Source organism: Rhinopithecus roxellana, chromosome 11 (genome assembly GCF_007565055.1).
Source record: "Rhinopithecus roxellana isolate Shanxi Qingling chromosome 11, ASM756505v1, whole genome shotgun sequence".
Classification (NCBI taxonomy): domain Eukaryota; kingdom Metazoa; phylum Chordata; class Mammalia; order Primates; family Cercopithecidae; genus Rhinopithecus; species Rhinopithecus roxellana.
This window is the reverse complement of record NC_044559.1, coordinates 136,795,865-136,819,770: the sequence shown is the minus strand read 5'-3', so window position 1 is coordinate 136,819,770 and position 23,906 is coordinate 136,795,865. Positions and strand designations below refer to the sequence as shown.

General features: G+C 41.7%; 2 protein-coding genes and 1 pseudogene across 8 annotated transcripts in view; 2 read left to right on the top strand and 1 right to left on the bottom strand.

Moving 5' to 3' along the window:
- DDX50 (DExD-box helicase 50) overlaps positions 1-12,164 on the top strand; it is a 46,443-nt gene extending 34,279 nt beyond the window's left edge. For 5 of the 6 annotated variants that reach the window (XM_030941521.1, XM_030941523.1, XM_030941524.1 and 2 more), the window contains 5 exons: positions 454-527; positions 1,051-1,210; positions 5,637-5,771; positions 8,113-8,157; positions 11,664-11,942. In XM_030941521.1, coding sequence (XP_030797381.1) covers positions 454-527; positions 1,051-1,210; positions 5,637-5,771; positions 8,113-8,157; positions 11,664-11,942 — 693 coding nt within the window. Of the gene's footprint in view, positions 1-453; positions 528-1,050; positions 1,211-5,636; positions 5,772-8,112; positions 8,158-11,663 lie in introns of all 6 variants that reach the window. The other variant, XM_010362806.2, reaches the window with a different exon arrangement.
- On the bottom strand, positions 1,556-1,973 carry LOC104661951 (annotated as a pseudogene). The gene has a single exon (XR_004060179.1). The product of XR_004060179.1 is annotated as a 60S ribosomal protein L35a pseudogene (transcript).
- An 8,750-nt stretch (positions 12,165-20,914) lies between the features above and the next one.
- DDX21 (DExD-box helicase 21) overlaps positions 20,915-23,906 on the top strand; it is a 32,889-nt gene continuing 29,897 nt past the window's right edge. Inside the window, exon 1 of the mRNA XM_010362810.2 lies at positions 20,915-21,329. Within this exon, the coding sequence (XP_010361112.2) occupies positions 21,243-21,329 (87 nt within the window). The 5' untranslated portion in view covers positions 20,915-21,242. The remainder of the gene's footprint in view (positions 21,330-23,906) is intronic.

Here is a 23,906-nt window from a genome sequence, read left to right as displayed (position 1 = left end):
ATCTTGGCTGGGTGCAGTGGCTCACGCCTGTAATCCCAGCACTTTGGGAGGCAGAGACGGGCAGATCACTTGAGGTCAGGAGTTTGAGACCAGCCTGCCCAACATGGTGAAACCCCATCTCTACTAAAAATACAAGAATTAGCTGGGCATGGTGGCAGGCACCTGTAATCCCAGTTACTATGGAGGCTGAGGCAGGAGAATTGCTTGAGCCTGGGAGGTGGAGGTTGCAGTGAGCCAAGATCATGCCACCACACTCCAGCCTGGGCAACAGAGCAAGACTCTGTCTCAAAAACGAGAAAAAAAAAAAAAAAGATAAAACAGATCTTTTAATCTGCTAGGGCTATGAAATCTTTAAATCCAAGAAATAGAAATTCAATGAACTATTAAAATATTAATTTAGGAATTAATTGTAAAGACTTCCATTTTTCTTTAATGTAACTCTTTCATTTTCAGGGAATTACTTTTAAACGTGTAGGTGTTCCTTCTACAATGGATTTAGTTAAATCTAAAAGCATGGATGCCATCAGGTATGCTTTCTGAACTTGCTGAATAATTGTTTCTTTTGTATTAGGCTATTCATCTGTAAGCTCTCCCTGTTTAAATAGCAGAAAATTTTAATCACCAGTTTTACCAGCAGACATTTAGTTATATTAAAATATAAAAATGTGGCTGGGCACTGTGGTGCATATCTGTAATTCCAGCACTTTGGGAGGCTGAGGTGGGTAGATTGCTCGAGCTTAGGAGTTTGAGACTAGCTTGGCCAACATGGCGGAACCTTGTCTCTACAAAAAATACAAAGATTAGCCAGGAATGGTGGTGCATGCACCTATAGTCCCAGCTACTTGGAAGGCTGAGGCGGGAGGATCGCTTGAGCCCGGCAGGTTGGCTGCAGTGAGCCAAGATTGGGTCAGTGCACTCCAGACTGGGTGACAGAGCAAGGCTCTGTCTCAAAAAAAAAAAAAAAAAAAAAAATTACTCTCTCTTTTTCCCATTTATCCTCTTTTATTTTTTCCCTGTGTCTTGACCAAGAATACTATTTTTAAACCATAGGTCTCTGGCTTCCGTTTCTTATGCTGCTGTTGATTTTTTCCGACCATCAGCTCAGAGACTGATAGAAGAGAAAGGGGCAGTGGATGCATTGGCTGCAGCTTTAGCCCACATTTCTGGTGCATCAAGCTTCGAACCACGATCTTTGATCACCTCTGATAAGGTAGAAATCTGTGAGAAAATTGTACATAGTGGGAAAAGGTTAAAATTGAACTATAGTAAATATTGTATAGTGAATTACTGTGCTTTTTGTGCAGAAAAAAACTGTTTTGCTCTATGAGAAACTTGTCTCTTTATTTCCTCTACTCCCTAATAAATCCTTTTTTGACAATCACCTCTTCCAAATTTTTCAAATCCACAGAAAAACTGAAAGAATAATGCAGTAACCACATACAATCCACCTAGATTCAACTGTTAAAAGTGTGTATCATTTGCTTTATATCCTTTTTGAGCTCTTAATTTGTAATTTAAAAAAAAAGACACGTAATAATTGGTACATATTTATTTATTTTTTACAAGAGCACAAATCCACGTTTATTTATTGATTTTTCGTTAGTTTAAATCCTTGAGGGGTACATCATCACTCGGATTCTGTGTCCAGTGGCCTTAGCAGGAAGATTGCTTGGGAATTTGGCACGAACCATGCCACTGTTTCCATGGGCCTGAGTTACCTTTCCCCAGATGACTCTGGTTTTATTTGGTTTGCCGCCTGGAGTCACTGTGTTGTTCTTTGCTTTGTATACATAAGCGCATCTCTTGCCCAAATAGAATTCTGTTTCATCTCGGGCATAAACACCTTCAATGTTAAGAAGAGCTGTGTGCTCCCTTTGGTTCCGGAGACCCCGCTTATCGCCGGCAAAAATGGCCTTGGACCACAGCCTTCTAGACATAGTTCCTTTTAGAAGTCCCGTTCCCAGCAGGCTTCCACAGGAACCAAGATGGCGGGAAGAGGAATTGTACATATTTAAAGGGTCTGTAGTGATGTTTCAATACATACTGTGTATAGGGATCAGATCAGGGTCATTAGCATTTCCATCGTCTTAAACATTTATCATTTCTTTGTTTTAGGAACCATTCAATATCTTCCTTCTTGCTTTATAACTTTATAAGTATATATATATTTTTTGAGATGGAGTCTTGTTCTGTTGCCCAGGCTGGAGTGCAATTGCATGATCTTGGCTCACTGCAACCTCTGCCTCCCAGGTTCAAGCAGTTCTCCTCCTGAGTAGCTGGGACCACAGGCACATGCCACCACGCCCAGCTAATTTTTGTATTTTTAGTAGAGATGGGGTTTCACCATATTGGTCAGGCTGGTCTCAAATTCCTGACCTCAGGTGATCCACCGTCCTCAGCCTCCCAAAGTGCTGGGATTACAGGCGTGAGCCACCTCACCCGGCCTGTATTTTTTTTCTAAACCATTTGAAAGTAAGTTGAAACACCGTGATATCATCCCTAAATACTTCAACATGCATCCTCTGAGAATAAGGATATTCTGCTACATAACCACAATCTAATAAGCTCATCTGTGAAAAGTAATGATAGTTCTGTATCATCATCTAATATTTAGTTTATATCCATTTTTTTCTCATTATCCTGAAAATGTCTGTCTGGGTATTTGGAGAGAAATATGGGAAATGCTTACTTTGCACAGACCTTTGTTTACTGAAACTTGTATCCCAGAACCTACATTTCATTTTGTAAGTTTCCATGGAATCCTGCAAAGTAAGAAATAGATTACTTTTAATCTATTTAAAATTAACACAGTAGCATGCAAAGTAAGTAAATGCCTGTGTGTGTGTGGAGGGATTGTGTGTGACACCATCTGAACTCGCCTGCTGCCAGGTTCGTGTCACGTGCCAAAACATAGCACACCAGAACCATTGGTGCAGGTAGCTCAGAGATTTTTTACTTATTCAAGTATAAGTGAGGGGAGTTTCTTGGTGAAGAGAATTTTAAGAGTTCTTTTATGTCTGAGTGGAGAGAGAGAGTGACGAGCCTGGTCCTGGAGACATCTATAAGACTAGAGCCTGCTGGTGGGATTTTCAAATAACAGAACAGACTAATTTTGGGCAGCACATCCCTGTGATGGGGAGGAGGGAACAAAAAGGGCAGGGCAGGTTCACTTGGATGTGACTTATTTGGTGTAGCGCAAATGAATGCAGCTGGGGTATCTGATGGTTTCTACCTGGTAGGTGTTAATAGTTTAGCTAAATGTCATTTTGCTTCGAGTGACTTATTGGGCTCCATTCCATTTATCCGTATGTATACATATACCTGTTTGTATGTATCTTTTTAAAAATTCAGAATCTAGTTAAATATGTTACATTTGGTATTATGTCTCTTTAGTCTTTTTTAGTCTGGAACTGTTTTCTCATCATTTTAATTTTTTTCTGATACTGATTTGGTGAAGAGTCTAGGTTGGTTGTTTGGTATAATATCTCACTGTCTGAATTTGTCCGAATCTCTTCAAGCATCATTTAACTTTTGCCTTTATCCTCTTTTAAACTGGAAGTAATACCAAAGCTTGGTTTTTATATTTAGGTTAAATATTTTTGGCAAGGGTACTTTATAGTTAATATGTACCTCATACTGCATCACATCAAGAGGCATAAAATGTTAGGTTGTTCCAGTACTAGTAATGCTTAGTTTGAGCATTTGTTTAAGATGGAAACTGCCATATTTTAAAGGTGTATCTTACTTTTTGTAATTAGTAACTTGTGGGGTGATACTTTAGCATTGAGCAAATATCCTATCCCTGATAACCCACCAAATGCTTCTTAAGACTGTATTTAAAACATATTTGTTGAGAAAGCATTGAGATTTGAGCTAAGAAGTACCTAAGAAGTTATTTAGTCTCAACCCTCATCCAATAAAGAATCCCTCTTTGGCAGATGGGTCATTTAATCTCTGATTAAATATCTTAGAAACAGGGTGTTAGTGGCTTTAAATTTCTTTCATGGGTTAAACCAAAATCCAGTCTTTATCATGAATGTCCTATAGGCTTTTCCTCTTGCTGTCTCCTTGATATAATCTCTTATCACTCTCCCCTTTCTTATTTCAGACACCCTAACCTATTTGGTTTTCCTCAGACGTAAACTTAACTATTACACAAGGCCTTTGCGCTTACTTTCATTGTCTTGAATGTTTTTTCCCTCTAATAACCATGTTGCTTCCTCCTTTATTTCATTCTGGTCTCTGCTCAAATATCATACCAGAGAGGTCTTTCTTGATCACTCTAAAATAGCTTACCCCTCCCTATACTCTTTGTTTCCTAAGCACTGCTTTATTCCTATTCGTGATGCTTATTACTATATGATATTCCATATATTTGCTTATTTGTTTACTGTGTACCCCCCCACCCAACCCCACATACAGGTGTAGGTACATGCACATGCACCAGAATCTACTCTCCATGAGAGAAAGGACTACTTATTGCTGAATCTCTAGCACCTAATACAATCTGTGGCACATACATAGGGGGCACTCAATAAATATTTGTTTGCTGAATGCATCCCCATATCTTCTTAATGTTGATTCTTTTGCTGTTAGTGAAGCTTTACAGAACAAACAATTTTTGCTTATGTAACAGTCCTTCAAAAGTTTAAAGAAATTGGTCAGGCATGGTGGCTCATGCCTGTAATCCTAGCACTTTGGGAGGCTGAAGCAGGCAGATCACTTGAGTCCAGAAGTTCAAGACCAACGTGGGCAACCCCGTCTCTACTAAAAATACAAAAATTAGCACGGCATGATGGCACACACCTGTAGTTCCTGATGCTTGTGGGGCTGAGGTGAGAGGATTGCTTGAGCCCAGAAGGTTGAGGGTGCAGTGAGCTGAGATTGTGCCACTGCATTCCAACCTGGGTGACAGAGCGAGACCCTGTCTTTAAAAAAAAAAAAAAAAGGTTAAAGAAATTTATGTTGTATTTATTTATTTATTTATTTTTTTGAGACAGGGTCTAGTTCTGTCACCCAGGCTGGAGTGCAGTGGTGCAATCTCGGCTCACTGCAACCTCTGCCTCCTGGGCTCCTGGGCTCAAGCCTCCTGAGTAGCTGGGACTGTAGGAGTGCGCCACCATGCCTGGCTAATTTTTTTTTTTTTTTTTTTTTTTTTTTTTTTTTTTTTTTTTTAGCGATGGCATTTCACCATGTTGCCTAGGCTGGTCTCAAACTCCTGGGCTCAAGTGACCCTCCCGCCTCGGTTTCCTAAAGTGCTGAGATTACAGATGTGAGCCACCACACCCAGCCAGGGTTTTCACTCCAAGCTGACTTTGACTCCCTCAACATTTCCTTAATTCTTCACTTCCTTGTTGTCTTTCTTGGCTCTGGTTTGCTTAATTCTTAATTCTCTCTTAAAGCATAATGGTTAGAATTAAATAGAGTCTTGCAGCAATACATAGGATAGTACTTTCAATTATCTGTAAACACTATTCTAATAATGTAGTTTCAAAAAAATTTTTTAGCTGCAGTGTTATATACTTTTGGCTCATAAGAAATGCACAGTTACATCTTGAAGGATTATAGAGTTAGAATTTCATTGTACTGCTGCTGCTGATTTATTTCCAAACATAATGTGGTTTTTATTCCTCAAGGGGTTTGTGACCATGACTCTGGAAAGCCTAGAGGAAATACAGGATGTCAGCTGTGCTTGGAAAGAACTTAACAGAAAGCTGAGTAGTAATGCAGTGTCTCAGATTACCAGAATGTGCCTCCTGAAAGGAAATATGGTAGGCTTTTCTAGACAATTAAAAAGCTTTTTAATCAACTACCCCAAATGTTTACAAACACTAGCAAATTTTGTTTTCTCTTTGAAGCCTAATGGCGTGAATAATACTCTTTTCTCTGTGTTAGTTTGTTTTCAGTTATAAATTTGGGGCACTATATATGTAACCCATTCCTCTAGAGCTATAAGTCATTCTGTTCAGTTTGACTATCTGATACCCAGGTTATCTAAGTTTCTGCCACATACCGTATGTGGTTGTGTACATGTGTTTATTCTCTTTTTATTTTTTAAATTTTATTTATTTACTACTTTACAGTGATGAGGTCTCACTCTTTGCTCAGGCTGGTCTTGAACTCTGGAACTCAAGTGATCCTTCTGTCTTGGACTCTCAAAGTACTGGGATTATAGGTGTGAGCCACTGCACCTGGCCTTTTTGTATTATTATTTTTATTTTTGAGACAGAGTTTCACTCTTGTCACCCAGGCTGGAGTGCAATGGCACAATCTTGGCTCACTGCAACCTATGCCTCCTGGGTTTAAGCAATTCTCCTGCCTCAGCCTCCTGAGTAGCTGAGATTACAGGCGCCCGCCACTATGCCCAGCTAATTTTTGTATTTTTAGTAGAGATGGGGTTTCACCATGTTGACCAGGGCTGGTCTCGAACTCCTGACCTCAGGTGATCCTCCTGCTTCAGCCTCCCAAAGTGCTGGGATTACAGGCATAAGCCACCATACCCTGCCCATATTATTATTATTATTATTATTATTATTATTATTTATTTTGGTAAAGACAGGATTTTGCCATGTTGCACAGCCTGGTCTTGAACTCCTGAGCTCAAAGGATTCACCTGCCTCAGCCTCCCAAAGTGCTGGGATTACAGGCTTGAGCCACTACCTGGCATGTGTGTTTATTTTGTAAGACTAAGTAGCTTATGATTGCAGTAGTTAAGCAGCTCTATAATTTTGAGGACATGCAGGTTAGTTTTTAAGTGGCCTGCTCTTCGTTGTTAATGAATTAATGATATGAATTAAATAAATATTTTAATACTTTTAGATAGCAAAATTAAAACTGTAATCTTGTGACTGATTTCTTCTAATGGTTTTGAAAAATGATGTTATGTTATTAATTTAACCTTATTGTATAGGTTCATTCTAGCTTGGAATTTATTAACTAGATTGTTTATTGCAAATAATCATCTCTCTCAAAGTTTAATAATACTTACTTTTAAAAAGGATGTGGTGGTCGGGCGCGGTGGCTCACGCCTGTAATCCCAGCACTTTGGGAGGCCGAGGTGGGCAGATCACGAGGTCAGGAGATCGAGACCATCCTGGCTAACACGGTGAAACCCTGTCTCCACTAAAAATACAAAAAATTAGCCAGGCGTGGTGGCGGACGCCTGTAGTCCCAGGTACTTGGGAGGCTGAGGTAGGAGACTGGCGTGAACCCGGGAGGCGGAGCTTGCAGTGAGCCGAGATTGCGCCACTGCACTCCAGCCTGGGTGACAGAGCGACACTCTGTTTTAAAAAAAAAAAAAAAAAAAAAATGGATGTGGGGCAAGTATGAGACAAATACATACTTTCAGGAAAAAAATGTAGAGGGGAGGGAAAAAACAACAAGACATATAGGCCAAACTAGTTGCTATAGTTGAGTATTAATTTTCAGCTTATTGACAACTAAGACCATGGAAGAAACATCTTGGGTTATATAATTCTTATCTAATAAATATTGAAGCTTTTTTCTTTTTTTTGAGACAGGGTCTCACCCTGTCACCCAGGCTGTAGTACAGTGGCATGATCTCAGCTCACTGCCACTTCCACCTCCCAGGCCCAAGTGATCCTCCCACTCCCACCTTAGCCTCCGGAGTTGCTGGGACTACAGTCATGCATCATCACCACACCTGGATAATTTTTGCATTTTTTTTTTTTTTTTTTTTTTTTTTGTGGAGATGGGGTTTTCCCTATATTGCCCAGGCTGGTCTCGATCGAATTCCTGGACTCAAACACTGTCCACCTTGACCTCCCAAAGTGCTGGGATTCATTAACTACCACGCCTGGCCTATTGGAGCTCTGTAAATGAAACTTTCCGTCATTAAATTTTAAAAGAAATTTATTAGAAGGATCATTTTACAGGGGACATGGAACAACATACAGTGTCTACACAAACTCTTCTAGAGAATACTCTAGATTCTTAGCAGTAGTTGTAAATTCTTATTGTATACTGTGTTTAGTTAACTTTTTAAATTTAGAAAATATATTAAGCAGCCACTGAGTCATGCATTATTAGTAAAATAAAAAAATCAACACATATGCATGTAATTTAAAATGTTTTGCTTTGTTTTGCTTTTAGGGTGTTTGCTTTGATGTTCCCACAACTGAGTCAGAAAGGTTACAGGTATTTTTAAAATTTTATCTTTTAAATAGTTGAGTACATTCTCTGACATTTAGATTGGGATATTTTGGGAATCATAGTCACAATGTCATTATCGTGCCTAAATCAATGAAGAATTCCTTAATATAAAATAACCAGTCTGTCTCAAACTTAAATGTCTTTTTAAAGAGATGGAGTCTCTCTCAGTCTGGAGTGCAGTGGCATGATCATAGCTCATTGCAACCTTGAATTCCTGGGCTGAAGTGATCCTCCCACCTCAGACTCCCAAGTAGCTAGGACTACAAGGCATGTGCCACTATTCCTGGCTAACATGTGCCACCACGCCCAGATAACTTTTTTTTTTTAAAATTTTTAGTAGAGACGGAGTTTCTCCATGTTGGTCAGGCTGGTCTGAAACTCCCGACCTCAGGTGATCCACCCGCCTCGGCCTCCCAAAGTGCTGGGATTACAGGTGTGAGTCACTGCTCGGCCTCCTGGCTAATTTTTAAAAAAAATTTTGTAGAGACAGAGTCTGTAGCACAGGTTGGTCTTGAACTCCTGGCCTCAAGTGATCCTCCCACTTTGACCTCCCAAAGTGGGAATATTGGTGTGAGCCACCATACCCAGCAAAATATTTTTTATTATAAATCATTTCAAACATATTTTTTAGATGAGGGACTTGTATAATGAATTTCCATGTACCCAACACTCAGCTTCAACAATTATCAGTTCATGGCCAGTTTTGTTTCCTTTCTCTGTTCATCTACTTACCCACTTTTCTGCATTCTTTTGAAATACTAGTTATTCTGTCATTTCAACCATAAACATTTGCATATTTCTAAATATTAACGACTTTAAAAAATACATTATCATAATACCATAATTAAACTCCCCCAAATTAATAATTCCTTATTATCGTCCAATTTTGTTTAAATTTTTCCATTTGTTTCCTAAATTTTTTAAATATAGGGTCCATAAAGCTCATACATGGTAATTTGATGTTTCTTAAGTCTCTTTTAATATGTAGGTTCTTTCTGCTCCCTCTTTCTCTTTTTAAAAAGTATCCCTGTATTTTATCTGTTGAAGAAAGAAGTTGTTTACTGGATTCCCATAATGAAGAATTTGTCTATTTATGTCTCAGTACATACTTATATACCTACTTTGAAACAAAAATGAGTATTCTGCTTTTGAAGTCTTTTTAAAAATTCAGTATATATTAAAGACACATTTTTGTGTCAATAACACAGTTCCTTTTTTTCTTTTCTTTTTATATTTTAATTTATTTTATTATTTTTTTTGAGACAGAGTCTTGCTCTTTTGCCAGGCTGGAGTGCAGTGGTGCGATCTCAGCTCACTGCAACCTCTGCCTCTTGGGTTCAAGCGATTCTCATCCCTCAGCCTCCTGAGTAGCTGGGACTACAGGTGCCCGCCACCACGCTCGGCTAATTTTTTGTATTTTTAGTAGAGACGTGGTTTCACCGTGTTAGCCAGGATGGTCTTGATCTCTTGACCTCATAATCTGCCCATCTTGGCCTCCAAAAGTGCTAGGATTACAGGCTTGAGGCACTGCGCCTGGCCTTTCTCTTTATATTTTTAAATAGAGATGGGGTCTTGCCATGTTGCCCAGGCTGGTCTCAAACTCTTGGTCTCAAGTGATCCTCCCACCTCAGCCTCCCAGAGTATTGGGTTCACAGGTGTGAGCCATTGCACCCAGCCACAGTTACTTATTTTTAATTACTCCCTGACATTTTGGCATTTGGGTGGCTGGTTTTCTTAACCAGTGTCCGATTTGCTGAAATTTATATTTTTTCTAAAATTTATTATTATTAGGACTGCCCTAAACATTGGTATAGTGAATTCTTTATGCATTGCAATGTTTATCTCTATTTTAAATGTGATTGCTTGGCCAAAAGGTTTGTGCCTTTTTTTTTTTTAATTTTGGTTATATATTGCCAAACCCACAAGTGGTATGTTCATTTGTCTTTTCCCAAAAAGTACCAGTATTGGAAAGAAAGATAGCCTTAGCAACAGGGTGTCTTCATAACAACTTTTTTTGAGACAGAGTCTCCCTCTGTTGCCCAGGCTGGAGTGTAGTGGCATGATCTAGGCTCACTGCAACCTCTGCCTCCCAGGTTCAAGCAATTCTCCTGCCTCAGCCTCCTGAGTAACTGGGACTACAGGCACCCACCACCACACCTGACTAATTTTTGTATTTCTAGTAGAGTTGAGGTTTCACCACGTTGGCCAGGCTGGTCTCGAACTCCTGACCTCAAGTGATCTGCCCACCTTGGCCTCCCAGAGTGCTGGGATTACAGACATGAGCCACTGTGCCCAGCCAATAATAACTTTCTTTGCCAACTCATGATCACAATAAGGAACAGTTACTGTAGCAAGATATAAAATAGTGATGTTCTTATGGGTTACCGATTTGTATATCTTCACTTGTTTACTCCAATATCAAAGTGTTTCCGGTGGCTACATTTTTCAGTCCTTGGCTGATGTTGACTTGTATTTAATCTCCATCATGGGCTCTTTTACTTTTTCCTTGTCAGTATACCTGCTGAAAACAATGCATTACTTATTAATGGCCTATCTGCATTTTGCTGAGATACCAAATAGTGCTGTTTTAGAATGTATAAACTGAGTATAATGTATACTTTTATATATTTAATCAGTATATTTATTAATACATAGTATAATTTTGAATGTATATTTATTAGAATGTATATTTATTTAGAATGTTAGAATTTATTAGATAAATGTGCTGAGATACCAAATAGTGCTGTTTTAGAATGTATAAACTGAGTATAATGTATACTTTTATACATTTATTTAATTAGTATATTTAATTCATAATATGTAGTATAATTTTAGAATGTATATTTAGAATGTTAGGATTTATTTATTAGAATAGAAGTATATTTATGTAGAATGTTAGAATTTATTTAGAATGTATATTTAGAATGCATATTTATAGAATGTAATTAGTATATTTAATTAGTAATACATAGTTTAATTTTAGAATTTATAAACTGGGCCGGGCGCGGTGGCTCAAGCCTGTAATCCCAGCACTTTGGGAGGCTGAGACGGGCGGATCACGAGGTCAGGAGATCGAGACCATCCTGGCTAACACGGTGAAACCCCGTCTCTACTAAAAATACAAAAAACTAGCCGGGCAAGGTGGCGGCGCCTGTAGTCCCAGCTACTCGGGAGGCTGAGGCAGGAGAATGGCGTGAACCCGGGAGGCGGAGCTTGCAGTGAGCTGAGATCTGGCCACTGCACTCCAGCCTGGGTGACAGAGCGAGACTCCGTCTCAAAAAAAAATAGAATTTATAAACTGAGTATGAATTTATGATCTCGAAAATTGAAAATATTTTTGCTTATTTTCTGGTTTTCATTTTTGTTCCAGATACTTTAACAGAATAGATGGCCTTTAGCTAATAGATATGAAAAAGGTGTCTTCTATACTTACATGTTTGCTTATGGTTTCTATTTTGCATTTATATTAATCCTGTAAATTCCCCTAACAGGCAGAGTGGCATGATTCCGACTGGATACTCTCAGTGCCAGCCAAATTACCTGAAATTGAAGAATATTATGATGGAAACACATCTTCTAATTCTAGACAGAGAAGTGGCTGGTCAAGTGGTCGATCGGGCCGGTCAGGCCGGTCAGGTGGTCGATCTGGTGGCCGGTCAGGTAGACAGAGTCGACAAGGGAGTCGCTCAGGAAGTCGACAAGATGGTAGAAGACGAAGTGGGAATAGGAATCGATCAAGAAGTGGGGGCCACAAACGGAGTTTTGACTGAGTATTTGATAGTTAATCTACCAGTGTGAGCTTGCCTATTTCTGCCTAATCATGTACATTATCCACCAAAAATTAGGTCATCATAGTTGAGGTATGTGTCTGCTATTTGCAAAGAAGTTGGTCGTATTTTTTTAAAAAGTATTTCACAAGAATGGTTGTAAACAAATCTACTTATCCAGTTATACCTTTGAATAAAAAAACCTCCTTTTATTGTCTCTTTTCACTTACGTGTTAAGAATTTTCTCAATGTAATCTTAAAAATATCTTTACAAACTTGGCAGTCAGGCCAAGTGTGGTGACTCATGGCTGTAATCCCAGCACTTTGGGAGGCTGTGGTGGGTGGATCACTTGAGGTCAGGAGTTTGAGACCAGCCTGACCAACATGGTGAAACCCCAACTCTATTAAAAATACAAAATTTAGCTGGACATGGTGGTGCACGCCTGTAATCCCAGCTACTCGGGAGGCTGAGGCAGGAGAATCGCTTGAACCCAGGAGGTGGAGGTTGCAGTGAGCCGAGATCATGTCAGTGCACTTCAGCCTGGGCAACAGAGTGAGACTGTGTCTCAAAACAAACAAAACTTGGTAGTCAAGCTAATCTTAACATAAGATTACCTGCATTTTGCAAAATGCAATGTATTTGTATATTTGTGTTCATATCATTCCTTCCATAGGTTATGTGACAAAAATAAGAAATTCCCTTCTACATTAAAGGACTGTGTAAACTGGTGACATGGTTAGTTAGGTGTATCATTTTAGTCTAGATACAGTTAATTAAAATGGTGTGCAAACAGTGCATACTCATTAATTTATTCTACAGATATTTATTGAATTTCTACTATGTTTCCATCACTATGCTAACCACTGGGAAGTATAGTTGTGAATAAGGCATAATCACTATCCTTAAGAAACTTCGAGTCAATTATTACAGACTAACATGAAAGCTAAGACAGTGGTAGGTATGGGATGCTAAGGACCTACTTGGGGTGCACCTGACCAGTTTTAGGAGTCAGGAAGGCCTTTTAAAAGTGATGCCCAACAGAGAAATAAAGAAGTATCCATTTAACCACATGTATGTACAGGTGGGAAGAGGAGTTTAGAAGGGAGAGGGCTTGCAGGCAGAGAACAACGTATGTGGAACCCAGAGGCAAAGAATAGCATGGTAAGTCTGAGGTTTCCATATGATAGAGAACAGGAATAAGAGACCGGTTTAGTATTTAACAGGGACAGATTTTAAAGACCTTATGTACGTTGTTAAGGAGTTTAAAGCTTTTCTTGAAGACAGTGGGTAATCATTTAAGGGCTTAAAGTAAGGAGTAACATGATTTGATTTACATTTTAGAAAGAATGCTGGCCACACTGAAGAGACTGAATTGGAGAAAAGCCAGACTGGAGGCCTGGAGACCTCTTAAAATGCCATAGCAGTAATCTATGGTAGAGATCTAGCTGGTGATCTGAACTAATGCTCAGTAACATATTTTGAGGAATGAGAACTGAGGCACTTGAGAGGTTGTTAACTTGTCCAGAATCATGCAGCTGGATGTGAGGTAAATGAGGATTTGAACCCAGAAAAATGTCTAGCTTCTGAACCAGCACTCTTAACCACTGTACTAAATAGTGACAGTGGACATTGAGAAACATGGAGAGGTTTCAGAGTTTTTTTTTTTTTTTTTTTTAAATACGGAGTCTCACTGTGTCACCCAGGCTGGAGTGCAGTGGTGCGATCTTGGCTCACTGTAACCTCCGTCTCCCAGGTTCAAGTGATTCTTCTGCCTCAGCCTCCTGAGTAGTTGGGACTACAGGCACATGCCACCATGCCCAGCTGATTTTTTGTATTTTTAGTAGAGACGGGGTTTCACCGTGTTAGCCAGGATGTTCTCGATCTCCTGACTTCGTTATCCACCTGCCTCGGCCTCCCAAAGTGCTGCGATTACAGGCGTGAGCTACTGCGCCCAGCCGGTTTCAGAGTTAGGAGACAGAATTGTTAGGACTCAGATAGTGGATTAAAAGATGAGAGGGAAACAATAAAACCTAGATTTTGTTTTTTTTTTAGATGAGGTCTCACACTGTTGCCCCAGCTAGAGTGCAGTGGCTCAATCTAGGCTCACAGAAACCTCAACCTCCTAGGCTCAAGTGATCCTCCCACCTCAGCTACTCTAGTAGCTGGGACTATAGGTGCATGCCACCAAGTCCAGCAAAAAAACTAGATTTTTTCCCTGAGATAGGGTACTAGGAGGAAGAGCATGAAAAGTTATATTGGGAATATGATTAGTTCAGGATTAGATATATTTTAATATTAAGTAACCCATGAAATATGTAAAAGGAAATAAACAGTAGACAATTGGATTTGTAATTCTGAACCTCAGGAGAGATATTTGTTCTAGAGATATAATTTTGGGAATGACAGACCAAAAAATAATTACAGTTAAGCTAGTAGATGAGATTATCCAAGTATGGTAAGAGCAGAGGACTGAGGAGGGAAGCCAGAGGGCTACCAATGAACTTAATTCATAGTGGAAGAAAGAGGACTCCATTGAGAAGAGATGAGGAGGACAGAAAGCCCAGGAGTGTGTGGCTTTTAGAGGAAACAGGACGAGCTAGAAATGGCCATTGGATTTGGCAAAAGAAACTTTATAGGGAGCAACCATAGTAATAAGAGTATTGAGAATAGAAGCTATTTAGCAGTGGGCTCAGTAGGAAATGGGAGATGAAGTGGTGAGAACAAACATGAAGATCTCATTCTGAAATTTGATTGTCAATAGGGAAGAATAAGCAAAAGCTGGAGATAGAAGGACATGAAATTCTGGCAAGGATTTTCTGTGTATGTGTGGGAAGTGGGATATTTGAGCATGTTGAAATGTAGGAAGAAGCCCTAAAGGAGAGAGGGCAACATGAAGTTTCGGAGAAGGAATTTATGGGATCAAGCACACAACTAGAGATTTTAGCTTTAGTTATTCATTGTTTATTTTTTTAAAAGTTTATTAGGCTGGATGCGGTGGCTCATGCCTGTAATCCCAGCAGTTTGGGAGGCCAAGGCAGGCAGATCACCTGACGTCAGGAGTTCAAGACCAGCCTGGCTAACACAGGGAAACCCTGTCTCTACTAAAAATACAAAAATTAGCCGGGTGTGGTGGCAGGTGTAATCCCAGCTACTCGGGAGCCTGAGGCAGGAGAATCGCTTGAACCCGGGAGGCGGATGTTGCAGTGAGTGGGGATTATACCACTACACTCACAGCCTGGGTGACAGAGTGAGACTCTGTCTCAAAAAAAAAAAGAGAAAAAATATATTTATTGATTGATAGAGTCTTGTACTCTTGCCCATGCTGTTGTGCAATGGTACAGTCATGGCTCACTGCAGCCTCGATCTCCCAGGCCCAAGTGATCCTCTTACTTCAGCCTCCTGAGTAGCTGGGACTACAGGTGTGTGCTACCATACCCAGCTAGTTTTTGTGTTTTTTTTTTTTTTTTTTTTTTTGTAGGGATCGAGTCCCATTATGTTGCCCAGGCTGGTCTGAAACTCCAAGGCTCAAGCAAACCTTCCATCTCGGCGTCCCAAAATGCTCAGTTGCAGGTGTGAGCCATGTGAGCCACTGTGCCTAGGCTTTTTTTTTTTTTTTTTAATTGGCTGTGTTGCCCAGGCTGGTCTTGAACTGGACGCAAGTAATCCTCTTGTCTCAGCCTCCTGAGTAGCTAGGATTACAGTGCATGCCACTGTTCCTGGCTAGAGATTTTAGCCTTAGATAGCATAACATTTTGTCAGGGAGAAAGTATGATTATCTTGCAGATGTTAAGGTAACAACTACAGGTGGAGCAACTGAGTGATTTCCTGTATTAACACAGCATTCTGTTGTAGCAATGAAGATGAGGGATAGTTGACTGATCCAGGATTGGAGTTTCACTTTGTGAGTGAAAGGATGACGAGGTAAAGATGCCAAAGACTCTGGCAAAAGTGATAGGAGTAATGGTCCATGGAGTCTAGACTGCCTAGGGATTGAAGTGGAGATGGGGTTGATAACAGAGAATGTAGAGGAGGCAAGGGACTGAAGGTCCGTGAGGGCTGTCTGAACTTGAGATTTCAAGAATGGAGCAACTGGGGAGAAGCAAGTGCAAAGGTTGGGGCAAAGGTCACTTCAGTTGCGGTGGTCAAAGCAGTGGGTACATGGGTGGTACTCAAGGACAGTGAGGTCTCCTATGATGAAAACAAGCCAGGACTGCAGTGAGGAAGACTAACCCGATTCGAAAATATCAGTGAATGGTGGGGGTTGGGAAATTACCTGAATGAGGAGGGGTATAGGATGACATTATGCCTTATCTTTAAAAGGACAAGAGCTTTTACATCAAAGTGGAGTAATGGTTTGAAAATGGATTTCAGGAAAAGAGGACGCTGACATCAACTGGGATATGTGGAATTTCAGGGAATAGGCAACATCTTGTGTGTGAAACCTGCAGAGAGTGAGTTTTCAGAAAGAGCCAGATTTCAGTTAAGCCAAGGAGGCAAGGAAGGACTTTCAGTGCTGGCTTGTGGACGGTGGAAGTTTTGATTTGGGGGACTAGTGTTACAGACAAGACACAAGGTGGGGGGGGGGGGGGGATATCTCAGTCTGCTTTGCATTTGAGCAACTGAGTTGTATAACCAAGATGAAGTGGGCTCCATTCATATTAAGTTGCATGAGTACTAATATATTCAGTCAGAATATGTTGTGTGCCTACTATGACACGGGCAGTATGTTTTGGGTTAATAAGCAGTGCCCAGTCTCTCTACTCTGGGGCTCAGAATCTAGTGAAATAAGTGGACAAATAAACCTATGTCCATGGGAATGACTAAGTACAATGATTTGTGAATACTGAGCAAGGGCACCTGGCCCTGGAATGGGAATGGGAGTGGGAGTTCAGGGAAAGCTTTTTAGACATGATGACTGAGCATTAAGTAGGTAAAAGAAATAGGAAACTGGGAATAGGCATCCAGGCAAAGTCACAGAAAAGCTGATGAAACAGCTTTTTGATGGTCTTAAGTATGGGGAACTATGAGTAGCTCTTGTTGCTGGGATCGTGACTATGAGGAAGGCAATTGTGAGAACAAGGCAATATGTATTATATCTTGGAGGGCTTTGTAGATCTTGTTTTGGATAGCCATTGGAGGGTTTCAGGGAAGAGTGAAAAAGATGAGTATGTAGGTAAATGCCAACAGGGTGGATGGGTTTAAGAGAGTCTACCTGCTAAAGGTCAGCTGCCCCTATCAGCAAGGGTCCTAACAAAATTAAATAATAGCTTTCCATATGTTTTGAAAATAGGATGGGGCAGAGCAAATTTCTCATCAGATTCGCAGCTTTGGGCTGCACTTGGCCACTGGTATTACTCTTCTTCCTTTTAGAAGCCAATACCTTCATGGCTCCATTTTTTGGCTTTTGGCCTCCTGTTTGGTACTCTGTGCTCTAGTCATTTAACAGCTATTTGAACTAGAATCAGTTACCCTGATCTTCAGTTTTTGAATTTATAAATGAAATAACACCTGTTTTATTCTCTCCAGCTTTAGAATTATGAATTCACTTAGGTTTAAATCTTGAGAGTCTTCTCTCACATTGTTTTTGTTTCCTATATTTTGGGGATAGTGCTTAACAGTAGTTTTTAAAAACCATATTCCTTTTTTTTTTCCTTGTAAGTATACATGTCAGGCAGAGTGCAGTGACTCACGCCTGTAATCCCAACACTTTGGGAGGCCGAGACGGGTGGATCACTGAAGGTTGGGAGTTGGAGACTAGCCTGGCCAACATGGTCAAACTCTCTCTCTACTGAAAATACAAAAATTAGCTGGGCGTGGTGGTGAGCGCCTGTAATCTCAGCAATTTGGGAGGCTGAGGCAAGAGAATTTCTTGAACTCAGCAGGCGGAGGTTGTACTGAGCCAAGATCACGCAACTGTACTCCAGCCTGGACGACAGAGTGAGACTTCATCTCAAAAAAAAAAAAAAAAAAAAAAAAAAAAAAAAAAAGATGTCCATTGTTGGGAATCTGAAAAAATAGAGAAGCAAATGGAAGAATATAAAACCCACCCACAGTCACATTACTCAGAAATAATGACTGCTAATATTTTATTTTGTAGACTTTTGAATTCGTTGTGTGTGTGTATACATGCTTTTAAAAATAGAAATTCTCCCTCTAATTTTGTGAAAACATTACATCATCCAGATCAGAGGAAATGGGCCTGGCAAAATATTGATATTTAAGCATTCAAGGATATTCAACATTTCCTATCAAATTTTTTCCTCTATTTCCTTTGTTGTTTTTTGGAGATAGGGTCTTGCTCTGTCACCCAGGCTGGAGTGCAATGGTGCAATCTTGGTTCACTGCAACCTCCGCCTCCCAGGTTCAAGCAATTCTTCTGCTTCAGCCTCCCAAGTAGCTGGGACTACAGGTGTGTGCCACCATATCCAGCTCCTGTCAAATTTACATAAGCTATTCTTCCTCTTGTTACTGAATTTTATACTGATGACTAGACAAGATAATTGGCCACCTTTTGTCAAATGGGCCTTTTGCATGTTTCCTGGTGGAAATTTGGGTTTGCCCCTATATGCAGGTTACAAAGGAACTTAGTTTATAAGCTTTGAAAAGTTTTCCATTTAGTACCATTCTGGGGCTTACTCTCTTGTTGAGTATCTCTTGATGATAAACATGTCCCTGTACTGTATGCAGTAGTATGTATATAGCAAGATCATGTAGTGTTGTGGTTTTTCAACCAGACTGCAGGTTCTTTGAGGCGGGGACTGGGCCTCCACTTAGTATCTAAACTACATGATACAATGGTGAAACCAGAGATGTTAAGCATTTTGTTGGCCAGTTAGTTGACTGCATTCATGCTTGCTCTCCTTTCTTCTACATCTAACACCAGGATTACTTAAGTACTTTTGCACCTGGGCATATAGCTAAAATTTATTTCAAGGGGTTCCCCTCCACCACTGCTATGTTAACATTCAATAAACACTTAATTACAGATTACTATGTACCAGGCACTGTGTGAAATTTTGAGGACACAAAGATGAATAAATCAAGGCTCCTGGCTCAGGGATATCAGAATATAAGTTAAAGCATTGTTGCACATTTTCACAAAATGTTAAAAAAAATTTGAGACCGTGGCTGGGCGCGGTGGCTCACATCTGTAATCCCAGCACTTTGGGAGGCCAAGGCGGGTGGATCACCTGAGGTCAGGAGTTCGAAACCAGCCTGGCCAACATGGTGAAACCTTTTCTCTACTAAAAATACAAAAATTAGCCGGGCGTGGTGGCAGGCACCTGTAATCCCAGCTACTCGAGAGGCTGAGGCAGGAGAATTGCTTGAACCTGGGAAGCGGAGGTTGCGGTGAACCGAGATTACGCCACTGCACTCCAGCCTGGGCAACAGAGAGACTCGTCTCAAATAAATAAATAAATAAATAAATAAATACATACATACATACATACATACATACATACATACATACATAGAGACCATGAAACATCAAATAATAGTTTAGGTGAAACAAATTTTTTCCTTGAAACTCTGATTAAAAAATGTGCAGTAATCAGAAATACTTTTTCAGCATTTTCCTTTATCATAAAATGTAATATTTTAAATTGTGTTTTTAAACCCTTGTGATACTAAGTTTTAACAGTTCTCATTGATTGTGCTCTATGTACCAGGCACTGCCAGACCATTTTCTGCCATTATCTTAATTTTCTCAATAGATGAAGTAGGTTTTGTTATCATTTCATACAAGGGAAACTTGGGTTCAGATTAGGTAATGTGTCCAAAAATAACAGAGCAGACTGGGTATGGTGGCTCCTGCCTGTAATCCCAGTACTTTGGGAGGCGGAGGTGGGAAGATCACTTGAGCTCAGGAGTTCAAAACCAGCCTGGGCAACATGGCAAAACTCCATCTCTACAAAAAAAAAATTAAAAAATTAGCCAGGCATGGTGGCACATGCCTGTAGTCCCAGCTACTCGGGAGGCTGAAGTGGGAGGATCGTTTGAGTCTGGGAGGTCGAGGCTACAATGAGCCGTGATCACACCATTGCACTCCACTCCAGCCTGGGCAACAGAGGGAGAACCTGTCTCAAAAAAATGAAATAAAGACTGGGCGCTGTGGCTCATGCCTATAATTCCAGCACTTTGGAAGGCTGAGGCGGGCGGATGGATCACGTGAAGTCAGGAGTTCGAGACCAGCCTGGCAAAGATGGTGAAACCCCATCTCTACTAAAAATAGAAAAATTAGCTGGGCGTTGTGGCGAAGGCCTGTAATCCCAGCTACTCGGGAGGCTGAAGGATGAGAATTGTGGAGGTTGCAATGAGCTGAGATCGTGCCACTTCACTCCAGCTTGAGCAACAGAGCTAGACTCCGTCTCAAAAAAAAAAAAAAAAGGCTGATTGTCAATGTCAGATATTGTATGATTCTAACCCATCTTTGAAATTTATTTTTTCATATATATTATATATATTATATATTTACATATATATAAAGACATAGGGGTTTTGCTATGTCGCCCAGGCTGGTCTTGAAGTCCTGGCTTCTTTGGAGGCTGAGGCAGGAGATTCGCTTGCGCCTGGGAGGCAGAGGTTGCAGTGAGCCCAGGTCGCGCCATGGCACTCTCCAGCCTGGGTGACAGAGAGGGAGACTCTTGTCTCAAACCACAAGACTTCTCTCTCTCCCGCTAGTCTATAAAGCTTCTTGAGGATAAGGCTTTTGTGTCTGCTAGTGAATCCTAGCCCTGTTTGTCCTACCTGACACAGTGAACGCTCATAAAATGTTTGAGTGCACGCATGAATGAACGACCAGAACCGACTGAATTTTTTTTTTCCTTCAGGCTCTTGAGTCTGGCCGACACTTTCAGAGTAGAGGTTTCCAAGAGATGATTAAGAACACACATCCGCGAGTCTGTACGTGCAAACTCGAACAATATAACATAAAGCACTGAAGATGCGCCACTCAAAAGCAACTAGAAGCCTTCATTTTTCAGGCTGGGGCTAGGGAAAATCTGGCCAGTGTTGGAGAATACAAGGCTAACCTTTGTAATTCCTTGTGGTTTTACCGTTCCGTAGGTGCCTTCTAGACCAAAGGCCGCAAGTGGTCAGTCAATGCACTAAAGTTAGCCACAGTCACAGGCCGCTGCTTTGAATTTACCACGCGGAGAGCAGTCTTTCCTGTGCTTCCTGCTTTCCCCGGAAGTGCCTTGTTACGGGAAGTGACGAGAGCCGGGTGGACAGAGGGTGGAGAACTACCTCTTCCTCTCCACGCGGTTGAGAAGACTGGTTGGCCTGGGCAGCCTGCGCTGAAGATGCCGGGGAAACTCCGTAGTGACGCCAGTTTGGAATCAGACGCCGCAATGAAAAAAGGGGAGACACTGCGAAAACAAACCGAGAAGGTGAAACGGAGGGACCTGGGGCCAGGAGGGACGCTGAGTGGAGCGGAACCCCGGGGTGCGGGAGAAGTGCCCGGGCTGGGATCGTGAGAGCGCGCGGCGGGTAACAGCGCGTCCAGAGACCGGGCGTGGGTCTTGACGGGCGGCCGTCCAGGAGTGGTGCGCTCCCAGGCAGTGGATGCGTTGTCTGCCCGACCGAGCCAGGTCCGCCGCGCGCTGACCTCTTCCTCTGAGATTGGAGGCATCCACATGTCCCAGGAACTCTGGTAGAGAGGCCCTATTGGAGCTCGGGAGAAGGCCGGGTGTCCCACGTGGTCCCCGGCGACTGGGCGCGCCTCACACAGTGCGCAGAGTTGGACATTGTCAGGCTCCACGTTGTTGGCTGAGACGTAAGCTCCCGGCTTGAGGGTAGTACGCTAAGGGAATTACAAGTCAAGTCAAATGGAGGCAGGGTGCGGTGGCTCATACCTGTAATTCCAACACTTTGGAAGTCCGAGGCGGTCGGATCATGAGGTCAGGAGTTCGAGACCAGGCTGGCCAACATAGTGAAACCCCGTCTTGACTAAAAATACAAAAATTAGCCGGGCATGGTGGCTCACGCCAGTAGTCCCAGCTACTCGGGAGGCGGAGACCGGAGAATTGCGTGAACCCGGGAAGCGGAGGTTGTGGTGAGCCGAGATCGCGCCACTGCAAGTCAACCTGGGCAACAGCGAAACTCCGTCTCAAAAAAAAAAAAAAGTGGGGACTGGAGCTTTAGAGTAGACTGGAGATATCTTAACCTCATCTGCGCACGTGGGCGGCGTCTTTAGTGACTTTTTAAACTCTAGTAAGGGAAGTACAGTTTGTTTTCCGGTAAGCCGACCTGAGAAGATGACGTAATTCAGTTCTTCTTAGTATTATATTGACTAGATTTCCCATGGAAATGTAAAGGCATGTGTTACAATGCTGAGTGTACACCGTATTTTTTACATAGGCCAACAGTGTGCAGTAGTCTTAACCTTGACAGCCGTCCCTTGCTTTGCTGTTGCTTCCTAGTGATTTAACTTGTGACTGAGTCTCTGTTCTGAGATAAGTCAGTGGGAAGAAAGATGGTTCTTTTTTTTTTTTTTTGAGACGGAGTCTCGCTCTATCGCCCAGGCTGGAGTGCAGTGGCCGGATCTCAGCTCACTGCAAGCTCCGCCTCCGGAGTTTACGCCATTCTCCTGCCTCAGCCTCCCGAGTAGCTGGGACTACAGGCGCCCGCCACGTCGTCCGGCTAGTTTTTTGTATTTTTTTTTTAGTAGAGACGGGGTTTCACGGTGTTAGCCAGGATGGTCTCGATCTCCTGACCTCGTGATCCACCCGTCTCGGCCTCCCAAAGTGCTGGGATTACAGGCTTGAGCCACCGCGCCCGGCCTTAGAAAGATGGTTCTTGAACTTAGGTTGTACACTACTTAGAATTAACTTTCCTTGTTTGTTTCCTTGTCTTTGGATATGGAGCTCTTACAATAGCAATATTTTAGAATCGTAGGAAGCCGCGGCAGATTTGTACTCAGGTGCAAGAAGGTAGTGGTCCTGGTTTACATCACATCAGTCAGTTGCTTTCAATTTGGCGTGCTCAAATCCAGAGATACATGACCAAACTCTGTTATATTCCAAAGGAGACCACCAGGATGGGAAACTCGGTCTTATTTGGTGGAACCAAGGGATGAAAACGAATACAATTTTGGAAGGAGACTAGCTTGTTTTTTGTTGGCAAGGAGATTATTTTTAATCTATGATTTGAGAGCAGAGACCAGGCCTGAAGTTTCCAGGAGGCAGAATTCAGTGTAATATGTATTTCCAAGATTGTTCTGGGGCTCTGCCAGAATAGGTTTCTAAGGAGGCTACAACATGTGTCTAATTGTTTTCAATAGTATGAAAAGTTGTAGGGGGTCAGAAAGTTCAAATAGGAGCCACAGTCATCTGTCTTACTTGGTTCTGAGGTGTCACTCCTTCCATATTCTTGTAACTTATTTATTTTATTTTAAATTAAGTACATCTTTTTTACACAAGGGTGATAGACTGAGTTTTTATAACTTTTTGTTTCATAAAGTGTCTCTTTTATTTTATTTATTATTATTATTATTATTATTTTTAGATCAAGTTTTGCTCTCGTTGCCCAGGCTTGTTCTCCATTGGTCAGGCTGGTCTTTTTTTTTTTTTTTTTTTTTTTTTTTTGAGACGGAGTCTCGCTCTGTCGCCCAGGCTGGAGTGCAGTGGCCGGATCTCAGCTCACTGCAAGCTCCGCCTCCCGGGTTCACGCCATTCTCCTGCCTCAGCCTCCCGAGTAGCTGGGACTACAGGCGCCCGCCAGGTCGCCCGGCTAGTTTTTTGTATTTTTAGTAGAGACGGGGTTTCACCATGTTAGCCAGGATGGTCTCGATCTCCTGACCTCGTGATCCGCCCGTCTCGGCCTCCCAAAGTGCTGGGATTACAGGCTTGAGCCACCGCGCCCGGCCTCAGGCTGGTCTTAAACTCCTAGCCTCAGGTGATCCGCCCACCTCGGCCTCCCAAAGTGCTGGGATTACAGGCATGAGCCACTGCGTCCTGCACTTTTAT